The sequence below is a fragment of the Pinus tabuliformis genome, chromosome 6 (genome assembly GCF_031772625.1).
Source record: "Pinus tabuliformis cultivar Carrire ecotype Pingquan chromosome 6, CPIR1, whole genome shotgun sequence".
In the NCBI taxonomy this organism is placed as follows: Eukaryota; Viridiplantae; Streptophyta; class Pinopsida; order Pinales; family Pinaceae; genus Pinus; species Pinus tabuliformis.
Genome location: NC_142292.1, coordinates 776,304,759 through 776,326,932, shown reverse-complemented (window position 1 = coordinate 776,326,932; position 22,174 = coordinate 776,304,759). Strand labels below are relative to the sequence as shown.

Sequence of the window (22,174 nt, the reverse complement as noted above, 5' to 3'; positions counted from 1 at the left end):
ATCAAATTGCAGTAAGGTGTCATATCTTTGCGATAAGAGGCTCGTAAAGGAAACAATGTCAAGACAGTGATGAAGATCTCGGTGGAAGAGGAGTCAAGAAGTAGGTTGACAAGAGAACATGTGTCTTGGTCTTGGAGTGGCTACTAGGTCAAGGGTCTTGGTCCTGGTATTCTTCAAAGAGTGAGAGGTTTTGGCCCTGGATCATAGCCTACATGTTGTGTCTCTTGTGTACTTATGTTCATGCATTGGTTACTGTTTGATGAAGAAGAACACTAATAATCTAGCATGAAGAAGTTCCTAGTCCGAACAAGTAAAAAGCATTCACAAGCAATCACTAAGAAAGAGAAATCACCTATGCTAATGCCCTAGATTTCTCAACATCACAAGGGAAGGTGAACCACTCACCTTGTATCTAGCTTACCACTAGGGGAAGGTGAACCACTCACCCTATGGTCGCTCATAGCTCCAAGAAGTACCCCAAGCCCCCAGGAGCTCCTAGAGCTATGTGTCTAACTCATACGGGACCCTCATAGGAGGGTCGTTCCATGACTCCAAGTCTCTGCCAGAAGGTTAAGAATTTGATCTTCCCCAAAGGCTTCGTGAGAATGTTTGCGACCTGCTCATCCGTCTTGATGTGTTGGAGCCTTATTGCTCCCTGTTGTACCATATCTCAGATAAAGTGGTACCTGATATCAATGTGCTTGGAGCAGTCGTGGAACACAGGATTCTCTGATAGGTAAATCCCACTTTGGTTGTTGCAGAAGATCACGGTGATATCCAACACGTGCTCAAATAGCTCACTAAAGAGCTTCCTTAACCAAACAGCTTGGCAACAGGCCATACTCGCAGCAATGTATTCAGTCTCGACAATGCTTAGTGAAACGGATTTCCGCTTCCTGCTAATCCAAGATATAGAAGCAGACCCCAAAGAGAAGCAACACCCAGACATGCTCTTACGATCCACTACACTGCTAGCCCAATCGACATTTGAATATTCATGTCGCCTCAAGTTCCCTGCAGTGTATCTCTTTCCATAGTGGATTGTGCCCCAGAGATATCTCAAGAGATTCTTAGTAGCAATCCAATGAATTTGATGAAGCTCAACCATAAATTGACTCAACGTGTTCATAGCGAAGCATATGTCAGGACGAGAGTTGACCAAGAACATCAGGCCCCCCACAAGTTGACGGTACTCAGTAGGGTTCGCTAATTTGGGCCCAGTGGCACTTCCACATAGCTTCTTAAAGTTGAGTTCCATCGGAGTAGTCATAGACTTGAAATCCACCATTCCATATCTCTCAAGTAGCTTCATAATGTATTTTCTTTGAGAAAGGAAAATCCCACCTAGCTTTTGCAGGACCTCCAACCCTAGGAAGTAATGCATCAGTCCTAGGTCCTTCATCTCGAATTTGGAAGCCAACTCCCTTTTGCATTGATGACTGAGAAGGTCATCACCTATCAGAAAGAGATCATCCACATAAGGGACCAGAATGAGAGGCTTGCCCTTTTCAACCTTAAAGTATAGGTTCGGGTCAACATTGGTCGTTTGTAAATCCCAACTTCATAAGATAGCCATCAATCTTCTCATACCAAGTCCTAGGGGCTTGCTTCAACACATAGAGGGCTTTCTTCAACCTGCATATATGTGTCTCCCGATTTTGAACTACGAACCCCTCGTGTTGTTCCACATAGACTTCCTCTTTAAGCGAAACATGCAAGAAGGAAGCTTTGACATCCATCTGGTGTATGCTCCATCCTTGCGAAGCGACAAGGGCTATGATCGAATGAATGGTGGTATATCGGGCAACTGGTGCAAATATCTCATCATAGTCTACTCCTAACTTTTGAGAGAAGCCTCAAGCAACAAATCTGGCCTTGAACTTCTCAACACTCCCATTAACTCCATGTTTGATCTTGTAGAGCCATTTTGAAGTGACCACTGACTTATCCTTGGGTCTAGGAACCACATCCCAAACATCATTCTTCATGATCGACTCATACTCCTCGTTCATTGCATCCTTCCAAACTTGGTGTTTCACAACTTCTTCGAATGTGCAAGGCTCAGATTGTACAATGGTACTCATGGCAGCTAAGTACCCTTGGTATCTATTTGGCTTCTTGCTTTCACGAAATGTCCCCCTCAGTGCAATATGTTTCTCAACATCTTCAAGAGTATCTTTGAGCCACAAAGGTCTTTTTCTTGAAGGAGTGGGCTCACTAGGAGGTGGATCAATGGGATCCATAGAACCTTCAACATCGGGCATCTGTTTATCAGACAGAGGATCATACTATTTTTCTGCATCAACATCACATTGTCCTTCCTAGGGATAGGAAGATCTTAGATCTTTCTAAAAGCAAAATCTTCATCGAAAGTGACATCATGACTTAATTCCACTTCCCTTTGACCAGGCACATAGATTCTATATGCCTTCGAAGTTTCATTGTAGCCCACAAATGTTCCTTTCTTCCCAGATGCATCGAGCTCCTTTCTAAAATGAGAAACATCAGGTTTATTACCAGTGAAAACTTCTTCAGGCGTCTTGAAGTCCAAAGCTTGATGTGGGCATCTGTTTTCGACATACACAATGGTGTTGGTAGCTTCTCCCCATAAGAACTTCGGAAGACCTTGATCATGAAGCATAGCACGGGTGGCTTCTATGATAGTACGATTCTTCCTTTCGGCAACACCATTTTGTTCAGGAGTATATGCAGTAGTGGTCTCCCTCTTAATGCCAACTTCTCTACAATAGTCTTTGAATTCAATTGACTCGTATTCGGTCCCATTATTGGTCCTCGATATTTTGATCTTCTTCCCTATTTGAGTCTCGACTACGGCTTTGAAAGAGCGGAACCATTTGAATACTTCTTCCTTCTTCTTTAAGAAATAGATCCATGTTTTGCGAGAGAAGTCATCCACAAAAATAACATAGTACAAATATCCACCCAAAGATGTCATGGGCAACATACCTGATAGATCAGAATGGACCAATTGAATAATATTGGTGGTTTGAGTTTCACTTGAGGGAAATGATCCCCTTGTATGTTTTCTAGCTTCACATCCCTGACAAACACCTTCGTGATTTAAGTTGAATTCAAGCAATACCTGTGACCATCTTCCTTACATCAGGTAAGGCTTTGAAATGAAGGTGAGAAAATCTTCGGTGCCATAATTTGGATTGAAGAGAAGTATCACAAGTCATTGCTCCCAACGGACTTCGTCCAACCTGATAGAGACCTTCAATCCTGAATCCAAGAGTGAATGCATCTCTTGGGTTCCTTTGCTAAATACAAACCTTCCCATCAATGAATGACACCTTGAAACCTTTATCTTTCATCGCAGAAATAGAGACCAAGTTCTTTTTCAGATCAGGTACATATAGTATTTGTTGTAAATGAGGAGTTTGACCTTGATTTAAGTGGAGAGTAATAGTCCCAATTCCTTTCACGGGATAAGTGGCATTATCCCCAAGTATAATCTCCATATTCGTCTTCTTTTCAATCAAGTTAGAGAGAGCTTCTTTGTACCCAGTGAAGTGCCTTGAGGCACCACTATCAATCAACCAATGATCCAATGTATCTTGAGGAGAGGCAGTGATGAGGGGAAAAATAAGATAAAATTCTTTTTGCTTTACAACATTAACTTCTTCATACTTGGAGTTTCTCGGCTTCTTGGGAGGAAAAACATTTCCATTTCGAGCAACAAGAGCATTTCTCTTTCATTTGTTATTGAACTTGTTGTTCCTTTGATTGCCATTTCCCTTGAAGTTGTTGTTACTGTTGTCATCATCTATTGGAGTATACTTTTTGGGAGGACAATCTCTAGCGAAGTGGCCAAACTTGTTGCAATTGAAGCATCTTCCTTTTCTTCTTGAAGTCCCGATTTAAACCCTTGTCCTTGATTTCTTGGACCAGCATTGTTCCTCCTCTTAGAATGAGCAGAGAAGGCGGTAGGACTGTTTCCATTTGAGGGCTTGTCTCTTTCCATCATCCTTATTTCTTCTTGAGTGCATCTAGCCAATAATTCATCAAATCCCGAAATCCTGTCATTGTTAAGGATGGTAGTGTTGAACGCATCCCATTCTATTGTAAGGTCTCCAAGTGTAATAAGAGTGAGCTCCCTGTCACCAATGACTTTTCCAATAGATAGGAGATCATTCTTGATCTCAGCAATTCTCATGAAGTAGGATTGGATGGATTCTCCACTATTCATCTTGATGTCTTTGATCATGTTCTTGAGAAAGAGAACTTGATTCACACTATTTACTTTGAACATCCCAACCAGCTTGTCATACATCTCTTTAGATGTTTCCAAATCAGAAATATAGGCAACCAAAGGCTTGTGAATAGACTCAACAATAATTTTGTTAGCTTTAACCTCATCTTTCTTGCACTTTGTTTGTGCAGCTATGGATGCATTTGAAGGAGGCTCCACTATTCTTCCTTTCACATAGTCCATGGCATCATTCTTTTCCAATGTCAAATCTAGAGTCATCTTCCATGCATGATAGTTGGATTTGTCCTTAAGCTTGTCCTTGGATTTGAAGAAAGATGTAGTTGTCATTGGGACTAGATCCAAGTCCTTGCGCAACAACTTCCCTTAGTGATTGCTTTGCCTCACCCTTGCTTGGGCTTTGTCTTCACCTGAGCTCTGATACCATGTTAATTTTAGATAACAATGGTATGTTCTATGCTTTAGCACAATATAATTCAATGTTTCTTATCAACCCAATGACAATTTCCAATTGTATACAGTAGCAATCACATTAATTTAAACACATTGACAATAAATGCATATAGAACATAAAAACATGTGTAGAAGACAAGCCAAGACAAGAGGACACAAAATGTGGCGGATACCAGGGAAAAACCCCAATGTGGGGAAACCCTTTGATCAAATCTTCTTATTATTCTTCAATAGTCCAGTAGAGAGAGAGTACAAATATCAAATTAACTTGCCCAAAACAATCCTTTCAAATCAGTAGTCAACAACAGTGAACTGCAACCCTAGCCAGAAAGTCAACTGTGGTCAAAGTAGCTCCAAAATGTCCTCCCAGCAGCTCGATCAACAATAGATAAATTTGGTCTTCCAAGAGGGTCAAAGTCAACCCAAAAATAGTTCAGTCAACCGAATAAAACATTGTTGTAATTTCTGTGGTCAAAGGTTGAAGTCAACACTGAAGTCAACGTTGAAGTCAAACCATTCAAATTGTCCCAATCACCTTGAACACTGTGCCAATCAATGCAGCCTTCAAAAATCGAAATGTTGCCCACTAGAACGCAGTCAACACTAGTTAAAATCACCCAAGTCAACGCTTGTCAATGTTGTCTTGTTTCCTGAAATTTTCGGCCTCCAAAACAGTCCTGAAATTTGTCCTCCTTTCACACGTGTGAAGTAGGGCAGGCTGCCTCCAAGCTGTACGAACCAATCAAGAGAGGAGAGAGAGAGATATGTGATGAGATGAGTGATGTGCAAATGAGGAGAGAGGTCACTCCTATTTATACACTTCATTGAGGGTGAGGAGACACATCTGTTGGGCTTATGAGCCTAAATTTGACTCAGACTGACCTTGACAATTTGTGCATGAGAGAGAATAAGTTCAAAATTCTATTTCTGCTTATCAGAATGAGATGATCTTTATATCAAAATTGAACCTCTTGAAAAGAGGAATCCAATGCAATAATCATCTCCATCATATGAGTTGTCCTAAGGTGCATTTGGTCCTAGTTTCTAATTTTAACACCCTTCTAGGGCTTGCGTGGAGCTCCTTTGGTGCCATGACAAGTTTAGGGGGCTCCTAAAATCAAGGTCTAGGGATGGCCACTAGGTCTCTCTAAAAATCATCTTGTAGTCCCCAAATGTGGGTTTGGGGCACAAAACGAGGTCTCATGGGTCTCCTATTGGTAAATAAACTTGATTCTATTACAACATTGAGGGCTCTGAAGATGGTGCTAGCCCTCCCAATCTTAATGTGTGAGATAAACCAGGAATGTTATGGGTGTTGAAGGTGCCCATGGCTGTGAATGATACTCTACAACTGCCCAAAGTCCCATGGCTCTCAACGCATCACGTATGGGTGTCAATATGTCCCTCTAGAGGACCTAGATCCTAGTTAAGTTGCCTAGACCTATAGATGGAACCACGTGCCAATTACACACAATATCCAGAGCTGTAATTTTCACCATTAGTTACATTAATCATTATTCCATCTAAGTGAATTAAGTTTGAATGAAATGGGAAAAAAACACTTCATATGAGGTTTTTTTTTCCAAAATTGGGGCTTTGGTCGCAAAATCGTGTTACCTTCCTAGGTAGGAGTGGTTAATAGACTATCCTATCAAGGGTTCCCAACCCCCAAGGGGAAGTGACATGTCCTTAGACCACTATTCGATCGATAGGTGCCATGTGAATAATGATGGAACGGAGGGGAAAGGACTCTGTGGCCAAGTACCATGGTCAAAGGGACTAACTATGATGAGAAACCTCACCATTGTTGATTTTGGGTAGCATCGGATGTGCTCTAGCTCTGAAATTTTGTGGAGGGGCTAGAACACATGAGATCTCCAATACCCAAAAATCGTTTGGAGAAATTCCACACGAATGAGGAGTTTATAAAATAATTAATATTTTTATTGGTTTCCTAAGTCTAAACTTAGGAAAATAAAAATATTAATAGGTATTAATAAAGATATGGGTGAGAAGCTTCTAAGAGACGAGGATCAAGTCTATTTTAATCTTAGTCGTTGATTAGAGACTTAATTTCGGCCATTGATTCATCAACAAGAAAAGTATAAGTGAAGACTTGAGAGTCATTTGGAGACACACCGGGCAAATACTCAGTATCCCGAGGGAAATGGATTCTTAAGGAGAAGGAGTTCGATTTCAGAGGGAGAGTTGTAGGGTGAAGGAAGAGGAGGGTTTCAGCATCAGCCAGAGACTGAGGAGGATGTGACGCAATGCCTTAGAGAGACAGCACAGAGGGATAGCTCTGAGAGACAGTGCAGGCAGGGAGGAGATCTCACACAAATGACATAGTCCTTATGCAGATGATGCAGGAGTGACGCAGTGAAGGATAAAGGGTCTCTGTTATGTCAAAATTTCTCCTAGCTTAGGAGGAAAATTATCTCAGGTGTTTTTTTGAAGGTTTTTGTATGTACTGCAAAATTATTCCTTGTAAAGAGATTGTTGCTGAAGAATAATAAATAAACCCTCATCTGCTGCACCGATTTTTCCGCATTGGGTTTTTCTGGGGACAATTGTCCAAAAATATTTGTGTTTATGTGATTGATTGTTGTGCTTGTATATCACTGTTATTTTTCTCTATGGTATTATGTGATAATTGCAGTAGAATTTATTTTAATGTTTACTGAAGGGTTTTGTAAACAACTCATTGTGAGAAATAAGTCAATTACTACAGTAGAATTTCCTGTCAGAAATTTTCAACTGTATTGAAGCTGAGATTAGGCAACAGGAGTAAAGAATCTGCAATGAGTCAGGAGCTTGATGTCGAGGCATAAACTTAGAAGTACCCACGCAAATCTCCAGAGGGAGAAGAGAGCACGAGGAACATGAAGCATGATTATTCTATGTTAGCTTCCGACTCGAAGAAGTCGCTTGCTTAGCTGGTTTTGCCTTCTCTGAGGTTTGGTATATAGATAGTGGAGCTTCCTGGAACATGATAGGGATACGAGAATGCTTTTCGAATTATCAGGAAGAAAGGATGAACTTCCAGATCACCATGGGAAATAAGTCAAAATGTACCCCTGTAGGAAGAGGTATCATAGTATTTCAAACAGAAGCAGGGGATCGGCTTCGAGCAACCAATGTGCTGCATGTGTCGAGATTGGGGATGAACTTACTCTCTGTATCTCAGCTTCAAAACAAGGGCTATGATGTTTTCTTCATTAAGGAGAAAGTATATGTCAAACACCCGAGTTGGAAAAAGAAGGCCCAGATTGGAGTCAGAAGTAACAGGCTGTATAGATTACAGCTAGAATCTCTAATGGCACTGATAGGCAACAGTGGGTAAAAAGATTTGAATGAACTATGGCATAGGGGGATGGGACACTTACACCATGGGTCTCTAAGAATTCTCGGGAGAACAGTATCAGGAGTTCCAGAGTTGAGTACCAAACAAGATGATGGATGCAGGGGATGTGCACTAGGCAAGTACGCTAAAGCTGCATTTTCAAGAAGCAACAATAGGGCTAAGAGTATTCTGGGACTGATACATGCAGATATCTGCGGACCCATGTCCACAAGAGCTCTTAGTGGTGCCGAGTACTTTGTCACCTTCATTGATGACCATTCTAGAAGGACTTGGATCTACTTTCTAAAAACCAAGGATGAGATTTTTGGCCGATTCAAAGAGTTCAAGGCTCTAGTTGAGAATTTGACAAGAAAGAAGATAAACATATTGCGCTTAGGCAATGGTGGATAATACATCGACAAGGACTTCGTTGTTTTTTTCGCAAGGGAAGGCATAAGAAGAGAGTGGACAACCCCCTATAATTCGAAGAAGAATGGAGTAGCAGAAAGGAAGAACAAGACTATTGTTGAAGTCGATGGGGTGATGTTGTATGATCAGGATATGCCCAAGTTTCTATGGGCAGAAGCATGCAACACGACAGTGTATGTCTAGAACAGGACTCCTCACAGGGCATTAGGTAAGATTACTTTGGAGAGTGTCTTCACCGGTAAGAAGCCTGAGGTGAGTCATTTCAGGATATTTGGGAGTTTGGCATACTGCCATGTACCCGAAGAAAAGAGGAAGAAATTGGATCAGACTACGGAGAAAGGATATCTTGTGGGATATAGCGAGAATGCTAAGGCATATAAAGTCTATCTTCCGGGGAATAGGAAGATCATTATTCGACAGGATGTAAAGTTCATGGAGGACAGAGCTTTCAGGAAATCCCGAGAAACGCCTTTCGAAGAGATCCTTTGGTCCAGCCACTTCATCCAGCAGAAACTAGCACCTGTGTTTCTGCTAAAGGCAAAACTCTAGAGGTATCACAACAAGTGGAGTCTCAGGAAGAGGAGGAGTAGATAGATATACCCACTACTAGTGGTAGAACGAGCCTGGAACTTCGACAGATACTATGAGATGCGGAGAATTTCATTGGTGCACCTAGGAATGAGAAAAGGTAGTGTAGACAGCCAGACAGATACCAAGCCTTGGTGGCTGAGGTTGGAGAACCCTCTAGTTTTCAGGAGGTCGTTCAACATCAAGTATGGGTAGATGCTATGGTGGAGGAATACAATTCCATAATGGTCAATGATGTCTGGGAAGTGGTACTTAGGCCTTAGGACATGTCAGTTGTAGGTTCGAGATGGCTCTACAAAGTCAAATAAGTTGCAGATGGTAGTGTGGAAAAATACAAAGCCAAGTTTGTGGCTAAGGGGTATGCTCAGAAGGAAGGGATAGACTATGAAGAAACCTTCGCCCCAGTAGCTAGGTATACTTCTATTAGATCTGTGATATCCCTTGCAACACAGATGGGGTGGGGGATTCACCAGATGGATGTCAAGGCGACGTTCTTGAACGGGGTGATAGAAGAAGAAGTATACATTGAAAAACCAGAGGGTTTTGAGACACATGAGAAGAAATCTCATGTATGCAAGTTGAAGAAAGCCTTATATGGGTTTAAACAGGCACCTAGAGCATGATACAATCGAATTGATGGCTAGTCGTAGAAGATTGGATTCGTTAAGAGTGATGCAGATCCTAATCTCTACTATCTTGTTGTAGAGAATAAGCCTCTAATCTTGGTGTTACATGTGCATGATCTTTTCTCGACAGGCTCAGCCAGGCTCATCAAAGATTGCAAGGAGAACCTAGCCACAAAATTCGACATGAAGGATTTGGGATTGATGCATTATTTCCTGGGGTTGGAAGTTTGGTAGCAGAAGGGTGAAATTTTCCTTGGATAAGGGAGATACACTATAGAGATTTTGAAAAGATTCTGAATGCAGGACTGTAGAGCTATGGCTACTCCAATGATCACCAACTGGAAGAAGATTGATGTATTCGAAGATAAAGAAGTCAATCCCACCTTGTATAGGTAGCTCATAGGGTCCCTAATGTATCTGGTCAATATCAGGCGAGACTGGTCGCTTGATTAATCAAAGGATTCATGAGCATGTTGCTGACATCAAGCATGGCAGGACCCGCTCTTTTGCTTTGGTGGAGCATGCAGATAAATCTATGCATCACATCTGCATTGAGGAGGCTCAAGTTGTTGCTAAGGTTAGTCATTTCAATCATCGTAAATTGAGGGAGGCCCTAGAAATTGAAAAAAGACCCAATAATTTGAATAGAGATGATGGTTGGAATATTAGTAGAAGTTGGGTCCCTGTCTTGTCCTCCTAATTTTTTAGACTTTTTTTTGGTTATATTAGTCTATATAGGCATTGGCATCCTTTTTATAGTATTTGTTGTTGATTTATTCTTCATTAGAGTTTATTTTCTTGATCCTTTGTCTTTTTTATTTATTTTATCATCCTATTCGTTCTTAACTCCTTTTAGTATTCTGTTGTTGACCCTGTTTTATTTATTGATTATTTTTTCTTTGGATATATATATATATATATATATATATATATATATATAGCTATGTTTTTGTTTTTATTTATTTATTTATATATTTATTTTGACTTGTGTGTTTTTTTGTTTTATTTTATTTATTTTTCCATTAATTATTATTAATTTATTCTATTTTATTTCCATTAGTTATTTTATTTATCAAATGACCTTGTCTCAATTAGGGTCTTCACTCGTTTTTATAATTTTTGACTCCCCTCCTTTAAAGTTTGACTTTGATTATTTATTTTTTTATTTTAAAAACTAGCTGTTTAATATAGCCGTTACTTATTAATATTTGTTTTTAATAAATTAATAAACTAATATCACAGTTTAAATATTATTTTTCAAAAACTAGTAATATTTGGTTTTAATAAATTAATTTAAATATTATTTTTCAAAATCTAGCTGTTTAATATAGTTGTTACATATTAATATTTTAATAAATTAATAAACTAATATCATTATTTAAATATTTTTTTTCAAGAACTAGTAATATTTCGTTTTAATAAATTAATTTAAATATTATTTTTAAAAAATTAGCAGTTTAATATAGCCGCTACTTAATAATATTTGTTTTTAATATATTAATAAATTAATATTATAATTTAAACATTATTGTTCAAATATAGTCGTTACTTGAAATTATGTCTCTACATTGCTCTCTATTTAAGCCTTTGCCATGGTCTGCCTCTTCATTTCGTCCTGCTGATGAACCACACTTGTTGGTTCGAAACGCGTCGGCCGAAAAATTCTCTCATGTGATTTCTACCGAAAGACTTTGTTTAATTCATTATGGATTGCAGAATCTTGAATACAAAAATTTGTTACGCTGTCAACACCTTAGTCAGTTCATGGTGGAACCAAAGAGGGCGCACTGGGCAGTAGCCAAGCATGTTCTTAGATATATACGAGGAACAGTCGAGCATGGACTAATGTACACCCAAGGCAATGACATCAGGCTTAGTGGGTTCATTGACGCAGATTGCGTTGGAAGTTTAGTAGATTGGAAAAGTACCACTGGGTACTGTTTCAACATTGGATCAGGAATGACCTCCTGGTGTAGTAGGAAACATAGATCCGTGGCTCTGAGCTATGTTGAAGCTGAATATATGGCAGCTAGAGCGGCTTCATGTGAAGCCATATGGCTTAGGAAATTGCTTGTGAATCTATTCAAGAGAAAGATGGAAGCGACCAATATTTTGTGTGATAATCAGAGTTACATCAAGCTCTCTGAGAATCCAATCTTTCATGATCGGTCGAAGCACATTGATATCAGGTGTCACTTTGTCAAAGATTGTGTCCAAGGGGCAATACAGTTGAGGTACACGCCAATAGGAGAACAGGTGATAGACATCCTCACCAAGGCTCTAGGAAGAACAATGTTTGTTTATTTCAGGGAGAAGATGGGGATGGTGAGGAATCCGTTTCAGTAGCAGAAGTCGATGGTATAAGGAGTTGCAGTGCAACAGTTAGTAGTGGCAGTGCTATGGGAAGCATGATGTAGCACATTTAGAGGGAGTTGTAGTTCAAATGTAGTAGTGATAGTTGCAGTGTCATGGGCATCAGTACAGGTTGCAGCAACACAATAGGTGAGGGGCAGTAGGCTGAGCATCAACAACGCAGAGGACCGATGCTGTGGATCAGTGTGATGCTTCTATTGGGAAGTATTATTAGAGCATATTTCTTGCTAAGAGGGAGTGTTGATTTTGGGTAGCATCGGATGTGCTCTAGTTCCGAAATTTTGTGGAGGGGCTAGAACACATGAGATCTCCAAGATCTAGAAATCGTTTGGAGAAATTCCACTCGGATAAGGAGTTATTAAAATAATTAATATTTTTAATGGGTTCCTAAGTCTAAACTTAAGAAAATAAAATTATTAATGGGTATTAATAAAGGTATGGGTGAAAGCTTCTAAGAGACAAGGATCACGTCTGTTTTAATCTAAGCCGTTGATTAGAGACTTAATCTCGACCGTTGATTCATCAACATGAAAAGTATAAGAGAAAACTTGAGAGTCATTTGGAGACACACCAGGCAAATACTCAGTAACCTGTGGGAAATGGATTCTCAAGGAGTTCGATTTCAGAGGGAGAGTTGTAGGGTGAAGGAAGAGGAGGGTTTCAACATTAGTCAGATATTGAGAAGGAGGTGATGCAGTGCCTCAGAGAGACAACACAAAGGGATAGGTTTGAGAGTCAGCGCAGGCAGGGACGAGATCTCATGCAATCCTCACGCACATGACGCAAGGATGATGCAGTCCTCACGTAGATGATGCAGGGGTGACACAGTGAAGGATAAGGGATCTCTATGGTGTCAGAATTTCTCCTAGTCGAGGAGGAAAATTATCTCAGGTGTTTTCTTGAAGGTTTCTCTATGTACTACATAATTATTCCTTGTAAAGAGATTGTTGCTGAAGAATAATAAATAAACCCTCATCTGCTACACCAATTTTCCTGCATTGGGTTTTTCCAGGGACAATTGTCCAAAAATAACTGTGTTGATGTGATTGATTCTTGTGCTTGTATATCACTGCTATTTTTCTCTATGCTATTATGTGATAATTGCAGTAGACTTTATTTTAATGTTTGCTGAAGGGTTTTGTAAACAGCTCATTGTGAGAAATAAGTAGGAAAAATAATTCAGTCACTGTAGTAGGATTTCGTGTAAGAAATTTTCACAATCATGGGTGTATAGATGTGAGGAGGGAGCAATTTGTTGAGAAACCAAGTGTAATAGGATTAAGTTTGATTTCTTTGTCTTGATAATTACTTGTGAATATTAAATCTTTTCTTTTTACTTCTTATGTGTTCTTCATCAAGCAATTATACAAAATGTTCAATCTTTTAGGAAAATAAAGAGACAAAGACACAAATTAGGCTCCAAGCCAGGGGGAAAACCCATAAATCCTTCTCTTATAGAATCAAATCAAAATGAGATATCCAAGGCCAAGACCAAGACCAAAACTACCACCAAAACTCTAAGTCCAACCCTCTTCCAAATCACCTCCAAAATCATATATCAACATAAGCCAAACTGTCAACTCCCTAAAAATTTCAACCTCTGAAATTTCGGGCCTGCAATAGCACAAAAAATTTCGGCCTTTTTATAGAACTTTGTCCTCACATGTGCACGCTGGCACATCAGAAAAAATTCAGTCATCGAAAAATGATCTTCATGTCTTGTAGCTTGACTTTCTCTTTCTTTTTACTCATTCTTCACTTCTCCTTCATTAGGTTTATATATGCTTCTTTTTGTGTGATGAGATGATCTTCCGAATGAGTCAAACTGCCTCTTATATGTAGCTATCCAAGAGGGTCAAATAGGTGGCTCATGGAGACCCTGGCTGACTTGTTCCCAAGGAGGGTTGACTTAAGAATTTTGGTGGACTTTGACTGAATTTAAAATTCTTTTTCTTTTCTTACAAAAAGTCCAAATGGGACATGGCTCAAATACATCTCTTTTGACTCATAATAAATTTTTCTTTGACTCTTTTGACTCTATAAGCATGAAGAACATGCTTTCAAAATAAAAAAATAATAATTAATATAATAATAAATATATTAATGATAAAATTACATTTTATTACATTATGAAGACTGACACTGGTTACATTTTTCAAAATAAACGTGGATGCATGAGTTACCTCGGCCTTTGTTTTTCCACCTCTCTATATTTCCTTTTACTTTTTCTTGATTTTTCCTTGTATTACTACTCATAGCTCAAGGAATGAGAGCTTGCTTTGTATGATGTATAACAATTATTACCCCCTTTAGGATGGGGCAGTTCATTGCCCATCAGGGGTTGGGACATGCAAGGGTTCCTTGTCTTCTATGAGATAGGGCAACATTGGCCCAGGAACTGGGTGATGGCCATATGATAGAGGTAGAGCTCATGCTTGGGTTTTACCAATTTGCTAATTCGTGAATCTCAGCTATCTTTTGTATTTTGATTTTTCTTTTGTTTTTCTTGTGGCCATCATATGCTCTTTCTTTTTCTTTTAGCTGCATCAACTTCCCAAGGTGTGTTTCTAGGCCCTACCCAAGTATGAGGATGTGCAGGTGCCATATCCCAAAGAATCAATGGTCAATTGACCCGAAGAAGGGAGGTGGAATAGGGGCTAATAATGTAAGATGGAAAGTGGTGAGGAATAGGGAGAGATGGGGCTACGCTATCTCAATCATGGTTTCCCAAGAAGTGCACTTTCCTAAAGCCATGGGCCATTAGGGGAGGTCCCATTGGACTAAGAATGAAAATTAACTCCCTATTTAAGGTGAGGGAACAAGACTATAGCCAAGACCCTTCTTTGTTCCAAGTCACACCATAATCCATGTCAAAATACCTAATACAATCAAGCATAAATACTCGATTGCAAAATGAATAAAGTACCTTTTGATCGGGAACACACCTTCCAACATGTGCTATTAGAAAATGAGCAAGGAAACATATGAATGACTCAGGTGGTGGGGATATGAATGGCACGACACATTGGCTACAAGGTAGTTGTCAAGAGCTAGCTACTAGCTACCGGTTGGGAGAGATGAATAGGAGGAGAACTTTTCTTACGGGTCACCCACTTTTGATGGGTAATAGAGTTCATGCTAAGCTTTTGTCCATGTGCTAATGTGTATGCCCCAACCATCTTTTGGATTTTAATATTCTTTCTTTCAATTACGTTTTTTGGCCATGATATGCTTTTTCTTTTTCTTTTAGCTACATCGTCCTCCCAGGGGCAAAGTTCTAGCCCTAACCAGGTATGTGGATGTATGGGTGCCAAATTCCAGTGAACCAATGGTCAATTGAACCTGAAGAATGGATGTGTGATAAGGGCTTGTAATGTATGATAGAAAGTGGTAAGTATGGAATAGGGAAAGATGGAAATGCTATCTCAATCAAGCCTTACCAAGTAGTGCCCCTCCTATACCCATTGGGGCCATTAGGGGAGGTCCTACTGGATTAGCATTGAATATTAAGCCCCCATTTAGGGTGAGTGAACAAGTTCATGATGAAAACCCTTCTTTCATCCAGGTCACCCCATAATCTATATCAAATGCCCAAATACAAACAAGCATAAACACTTGATTGCAAAATGAATAAACTACCTTTTGATCGGATGCCCACCTTTGTTCATGTGCTCTTGTCGGATGGGTAACAAGCTTATGGCTGATGCAGGTGGTGGAGATATAATGGCATGTCATCAGCTAGTGGTGGCTGTTAGGGGCTGCATGGTTGATCGGTTGGATGTGAAGAATAGGAGAAAAGTTTTCTCCTGTAAGGTTACCCATTTTGGTGGGTAACATGCCCATAACATTAAATGAAAGCATGCGATTGCTAGAATGGTTAGAGGACCCACTGATAGATGGCCCACCTTCCTTTAAGAAGAATGCTAGATGGGTGAGAGCATTGAATGGAGCAATATGTGGAGAATTCAGACATAATGATATCGGAAGACCATCATAGGGCTGCTAATTGGATGGTTGTCAAATGAGGAGAAATTTTCTCGTATGGGTTATCCACTTTGAGTGGCTAATTGTAACCATGGTTAAACATTAACATTTATGGCTACTAATAGTATTAGAATTTTAATACTTCAACAAAAACTAACAAGTTACTTCATGACAATTATGAATTTCCCAATATAATGGCATTTCTAGCAAGCATTTACAAATTCCAAATGCATAACCAATGATTAAACCTAAAACAAGGTAAAGAGTCAAGACAATTCTTTACAACTATTCATATGGTCATCATTATAATTGAAATATATCATCAACTCTTATGGTTGTCTTGTAGGTTGCCAATTGATTTACATTTGAGCACTCTACTCGGTATTTCATTCCTTTTAACGCAATTATGCCATCTTGCTCTTTCTATTATGAGACTTCTAAATATAAAATAAGATTTCACTGATATGTTTTCTTGACTAAAACAGGTCATAATATATACACGTGGGCCTCTTCTCTTTGTGTTCAACTTCCACCAATCTGAGTCATATAGTGGTTATGAAATTGGAGTAGAAGAAGCTGGGGAGTACCAGGTTTGTCATTTTCTCCATTCAGGAAACAAAAGTTTTAAAATCCTTGCTTGAGATGTGCTATAAGCAAAGTTATTTGACAATGATCAGTTTCGTTGAAATGTTGAAGAGGTTTTTTCCATCTAAAATTTATTTTTAGAAAGAAATGTTTGTTCTAGTTGCACAATATGACTATGCTTTTACTTTGTTGCTCTTTAACAGCTACACAAATAGAATACTGTGTTCTACAATTTCTATTTCTTTTGACATTTAGATTGGAAAATTATTTCCTTAATCCATTGACATTATTGAAGAAGCTACATGAGGTTCTGAAACATGTTTTAGAAGAAAATCCCTTTATGGACAAATCTCATGATGTTGGATAAACCAAGTACATGCCAAAAGAGGTCACATGACTCTAAGGCATAACTCAAGAAAATATCAAATTATCAATTATCTAGGTTGGTTTCCCTTTTCCTTAATAATTAGTACATATTATCTAGTATTAGCTTACTTGGTTTACACAACCCTTCAATACCTAAGGTGGGGGTGAGGGTTATTTTTGGCAAGATCCTATCCCGATTGAGAATGGTGTGTAAAGCACCATTTATGGCATCCGTTTCTTATTTCTAATTGGGAAATGCATTTCTTGAGAAACAACCAATGATTTTGCTGCATGTTTTTCCTAGGGTTCTAGTGTGTCAAAGACAACCAACAGAAAGAGGCCAAAATCACAATAAATACAACAAATACAGACTAGCAAAAATACGACCATACATTCTTTCCTCAAGCTCCCCAATATAACTTTATAATATGAAATGTACCTTTTTTGTCTCATTTTAATCTCTAAGATTAATATGCAAATATTTGAGAACAAGGAGAACAATATAAACCACCAAAAACCCAAAAGAAAAAAAAAACAAGCAAGAAACTTTACAAATTCCAGTCAACAGTTGGCCCAGGGTATTACAAGTATCATAATTAACCACATGCCAAGTCACCCAAAGGCTCAGCCAACTCATCAAGAAGTGAAATGACCACATCAAATAATGCATTAAATATGACGTGTGCATCTACCTCCATGTATGAGCCAAAGAAGGGGAGTGCTCTAGAGTCTACATAGAAGCATGCTTCACATTATTAGCCACCCATCCATATGTGAAAAACATCCATGAGAGCTAGGACATTAGAACAATAAGCCTCTAACCATGCTAGTGTTGAAGAAAGTGTAACTAGGTTTGGTCTTCATAATGACATGGTCTTTGTAAATGATGAAATGAAAGAAATAAAACTATTTTTGCATGCCTTGCTGCATGGACTTCATGAGCAAGAGGTTTATTTAGTAGTGGCTCCCATTGAGAGCCTTAGGATTTATTATTAGGTCAAAGAGTCAATGTCATGTATGAAGAAGCTCTTCTTGAGCATGAGTCAATGTATATAAGTCTATAAATATGTCTAGTTAGCCCTCCAACGATAAGCACTTGCCATCCTCTTCAAAGTCGGCCTCCAAATTGTGTGGACAGCTCATATCAGCTTACATTAATAGACACATCTATTCAAATTTCATACTGTCATGTCGGCTTAATTTGTGGACAAATTACTATAAATACCCTGCTGGACTCTTCGCATAAGGACGCAGAGAAATTGTATCTATCTCTGAGATTTTCGCATTAAAGTTACAGTGAGAAAGTAAAGTGTTTTGGATGAAGTGCAGATCTTGGGTTCCCATGAAGTTTCGGAGGACTGTCACAGGAAAGAATCTCAGATACCACAGTGATGAATTTTCGGAAGTCTGTCCATAGTGCACTATGTGGATACCTCTGCAATTTAAGTGGATGATCACAGTGTTTCGGATCTCTGAGATCTCAGTGATCTAGGACATCAGAAGATCTCAGATCAGCCATGTTTCGATAAAGATTACAGTCAAGGGTTACAAGATCACAGTTCCATGGAGAAGGGAATTTGGATCACTCTTGAATGTAGATAGCTGATCAGTAAAGCATCTCTATGACTCATGTGAGAGAAAAGCACGGACTGTCAGATAGAAGGAGAAATTGGGTGTCTAAAGGAAGAAGTCAGATCTCTATATAGTTCATGGTTTAGGAACAGCAAAGAAGATAAGACAGTTCATCAAAGGACATGACAGTGAGAAGAAAATCTTGATGGAGGGATCTTGATAAGACGGTGATGGGAAGACACAAAGAAGGTTGAAGCAAAGGAAGAATCACAAAGAAGAAAAGACATTCAAAGGAAGCAGTGGCTTGATCTTGGAGTGGCTAATAGGTCAAGGGTCTTGGTCTTGGCATTCGTCAATTGGAATCTCTATTAGAAGAATTTTGTGTGGGTTTTCCTCTCAAAGAGTGACAGGTTTTGGCCCTGGCAGAAAGCCAACATCTTGTGTTCTTGTCTCTTTTGTTTTGGTAGCTATTTGATGAACTAAGAAGACACTCTAATAATAACAAGTGAAGATTGTACTAAGAAGAAAAAGTTAAAATACCTCACAAATAGCTATCATGGCAAGAAGAATCTTATTAAACCTTAATTGCCCTAGATTCTTCATGTCAAATCATTCCAAATGAGTGTCTGAATCCAAGAGGGAAGAAAGGAGTAAAGTGCTAAGCATTATCTGACCTGATGATGTTAACAAAATTAAGATGCTAGTGGAATGTCAAACATCCTCAAAGGTGCTAGGGAATTCCATCAAGGGAGATATTTGTTCTCAACTTCTCATGTACAATCAGCCTCTAACCAATGTGAAAGCTAGATTGATGTTAACAAAATTAAGATGCTAGTGGAATGTCAAACATGCCCAAAGGTGCTAGGGCATTTGATCAAGGGAGATACGTATTATCATGTATCATCAACCTCTAACCGATGTGAAAGCTAGATCATCAAGTGCAACTCTTTTTCTCTATGATAAGTGCTACTGTCTTAATACACACCTGGGATTATTGTGGAGAAAATATTTAACTCCACTTGGTGCGGCCTTGGTGGCATGTTTCGACTTGAGGCTGTCACTCGATTCTCAACTCCTCCGTCTATGCTTACTTCTAGTCAAAGCCAAGGGGGGTGGACCCTACTAAAATAACTAAGGCTTAACTAATTAATGCTAACAAGTTAAGTTCTAGGAGTTAGTGAAAATAACCAAGATACAATTCAACTTATGTAAAGTAGCATAAGAATTCAAGACACATTCATTGATTCCATGAACATAAATATCCACAAGTATAGATATTGCAAGATAAAGCAAAATAGACCAATGCTGAATGTAAGTACTTGGAAGAAAATAATCCATGTATAAAAGATAAACTTGAAAGTAAAGCTTGGAAACTAAATTGCTTGAAAGATAAATGCCCCACAAGATAAATACTTTAGAAAGTAAATGTGGCAGAAAAAATAAGCATTTACAATAATGAAAATACTTGGAAAGTAAAGACTTGAAGTCAAGATGCTAAAAAAATGATTTATGTGTACATGAAAGAACTGACAATTGCTTCAAGATAGATGGACCTTGCAAAGTATAAAAGCAAATGAAACAAATCTTCAAGAACCACAGTTGCAAAAAGAATATAGTGAAATGCTCTTGGTTGATTTTAGATTTAATTTGGTTACCACTTAGGATTAAGTAAATTGTATTGCAAGATTGTCAAGCAAGTTTCAAAGTAACTCCATCCCCAAACCTTACCCTTTCTCGAGCCCTGATCTTAGAGTAAGGAGTCAATAGGGGATGAAGGGTCTCTAAAAACTACTTCAACCAGTTAAGCTGTAAGTAAATTGATTAAGGCTAAGAACAAAATGCATAATAAAGTTATCAATTAAAGAAACTAAGCTAAATCAATTGTACAATAAAATGAAAAGCTAGATTGCACAAGTGAGAAAATTGCAAGTTAAATTGAATGACATGAAGAAATGCAAATAGCTTGCAAAAGAAAATTAGATGCACTTAGTTTATTGATCTTCTCTACTTTAGTTTAGTTAATCAAGAAAACCACTCAAGCATCACATGAACACTTTCCCCAAATGGGGAAAGGGGATGCTTAGGGGAAAATCCCCTCAATCCCAAAAAGAAATGCCTTTTATTAGATCAGATCACTTTTATAAAATGAGGAATAGAGAGTGATTTTGGGAGGATCTTGTTAGTTTTTGGCAGCTCAAACAGGGGTTCTAGTTTCTATTGGTGTCTATGAGGCTAACGAATACATGAGGATAATTGTCTCCAAGACCCAATTTTTTTTTTATAGGGAAAATGTCTTAATTAGATTAATTAGCCACTAATTAATTAGTTTCCTAAGTCTAACTTAGGAAATGTTGTTAATTAAATCAGATTAATTGAGACAAAGCGATTTTTCTCTAGTGAATTCTAGAAAATTCATGAGAAGGGTTCATGATGATCTTAGCCATAGATTGAGATTAGATCACAATTGTTGATTACTCAACGAGAGATTATAAGAGCAAATCCATGGGGCTTTTGGAGACATACAAGTTAGTTCGTATTACCTAGTTGTAGTGAGAGCAAGGGTGTAGTTTGAGCGAGGGTGACACCAACAGAAGGGTTTCAACAAAGATGATTGAGGAGAAAAATTTCAAGAATTTTTTCCAATTGATTTCTAGTTTCCAATGAGAGGAAGGAGGTCGAATTCATCAACCAGAGAGAGGCTGATTCAGCTAGTGTGCGTAGCCCGTTTGCCAGTGCGTGTGATAGAGGCACTCGATTTAGCTTCAAGTTGCTGAATCATCTTCCTTGAGGGTGTTAGTTTTTGTAGCATCGAATGTGTTCTTGTCTTGAAATTTTGTGGAGGGGCTAGAATACATGAGATCTCCAAAACCCATAAATTGTTTCTGGAAATTCCCCTTAGAAGTGTCTCAATTAGATTATTAACCATTTTTTAAATATTTCCTAAGTCTAAACTTAGGGAATATGGTTAATATCAATATTAATTGAGATAAGATTTGAATCCTCTAGAAACTCACACAGATCGACCCATAAATGATCCTAGCCATTGATTAAGTTTTAATCTTGGCTGTTGGTGCTCCAACAGTGGATTATAAAAGAAAGTTGATGTGGTGATGGAGATCATCCAGTGCATATACTCAGTTGCCCAGGCAGTTCGATTTTATCAGTAGCAACAGCTCATTAGAGAAGATAGAGCCATAGGGTGAGTAGTAGGCGGAAGAGGAGAGAAGTAGCATTCCAAGAGAAAGTTTTCAGTTTCTAGAAGAGTCGAAGGAAGGAAGGCCGAAATATTTAGAGGGCCAGTATAGGGATTGTGTAGAGGTTGATGCAGGCATCTCAATGCAGAGGTCAGGGAAGCTATTTTGGACGCAGAAAATAGTTGTGCGGTGAGAGAAAATTCTCTCAATATTTTTGCGAGTGTTTTCTTAAGATTAGATTGCCAATTGGGCATTTAAATTATTGTACTCAGAATTGTCGCTGAACATTAATAATAAAACTGTCATCTGCTGCACTGGGTTTCCCAAGGTGGGTTTTTCCGGGGACAATTGTCCAAAAATAGCTATCAATTTTATTGTGTGCGCTAGAATTTCTTTGTTTCCAGTATTTTATTGTAAGTAGTATTTTTAT

The 22,174-nt window shown here is 38.6% G+C and overlaps 1 protein-coding gene across 2 annotated transcripts in view; it reads left to right on the top strand.

The window, feature by feature from the left end:
- Positions 1–22,174, top strand: part of EMB2729 (Alpha amylase family protein) — a 421,581-nt gene that overhangs the window by 318,036 nt on the left and 81,371 nt on the right. For both annotated transcript variants that reach the window (XM_089421556.1, XM_089421555.1), the window contains one exon: positions 16,513–16,617. In XM_089421556.1, coding sequence (XP_089277682.1) covers positions 16,513–16,617 — 105 coding nt within the window. The remainder of the gene's footprint in view (positions 1–16,512; positions 16,618–22,174) is intronic.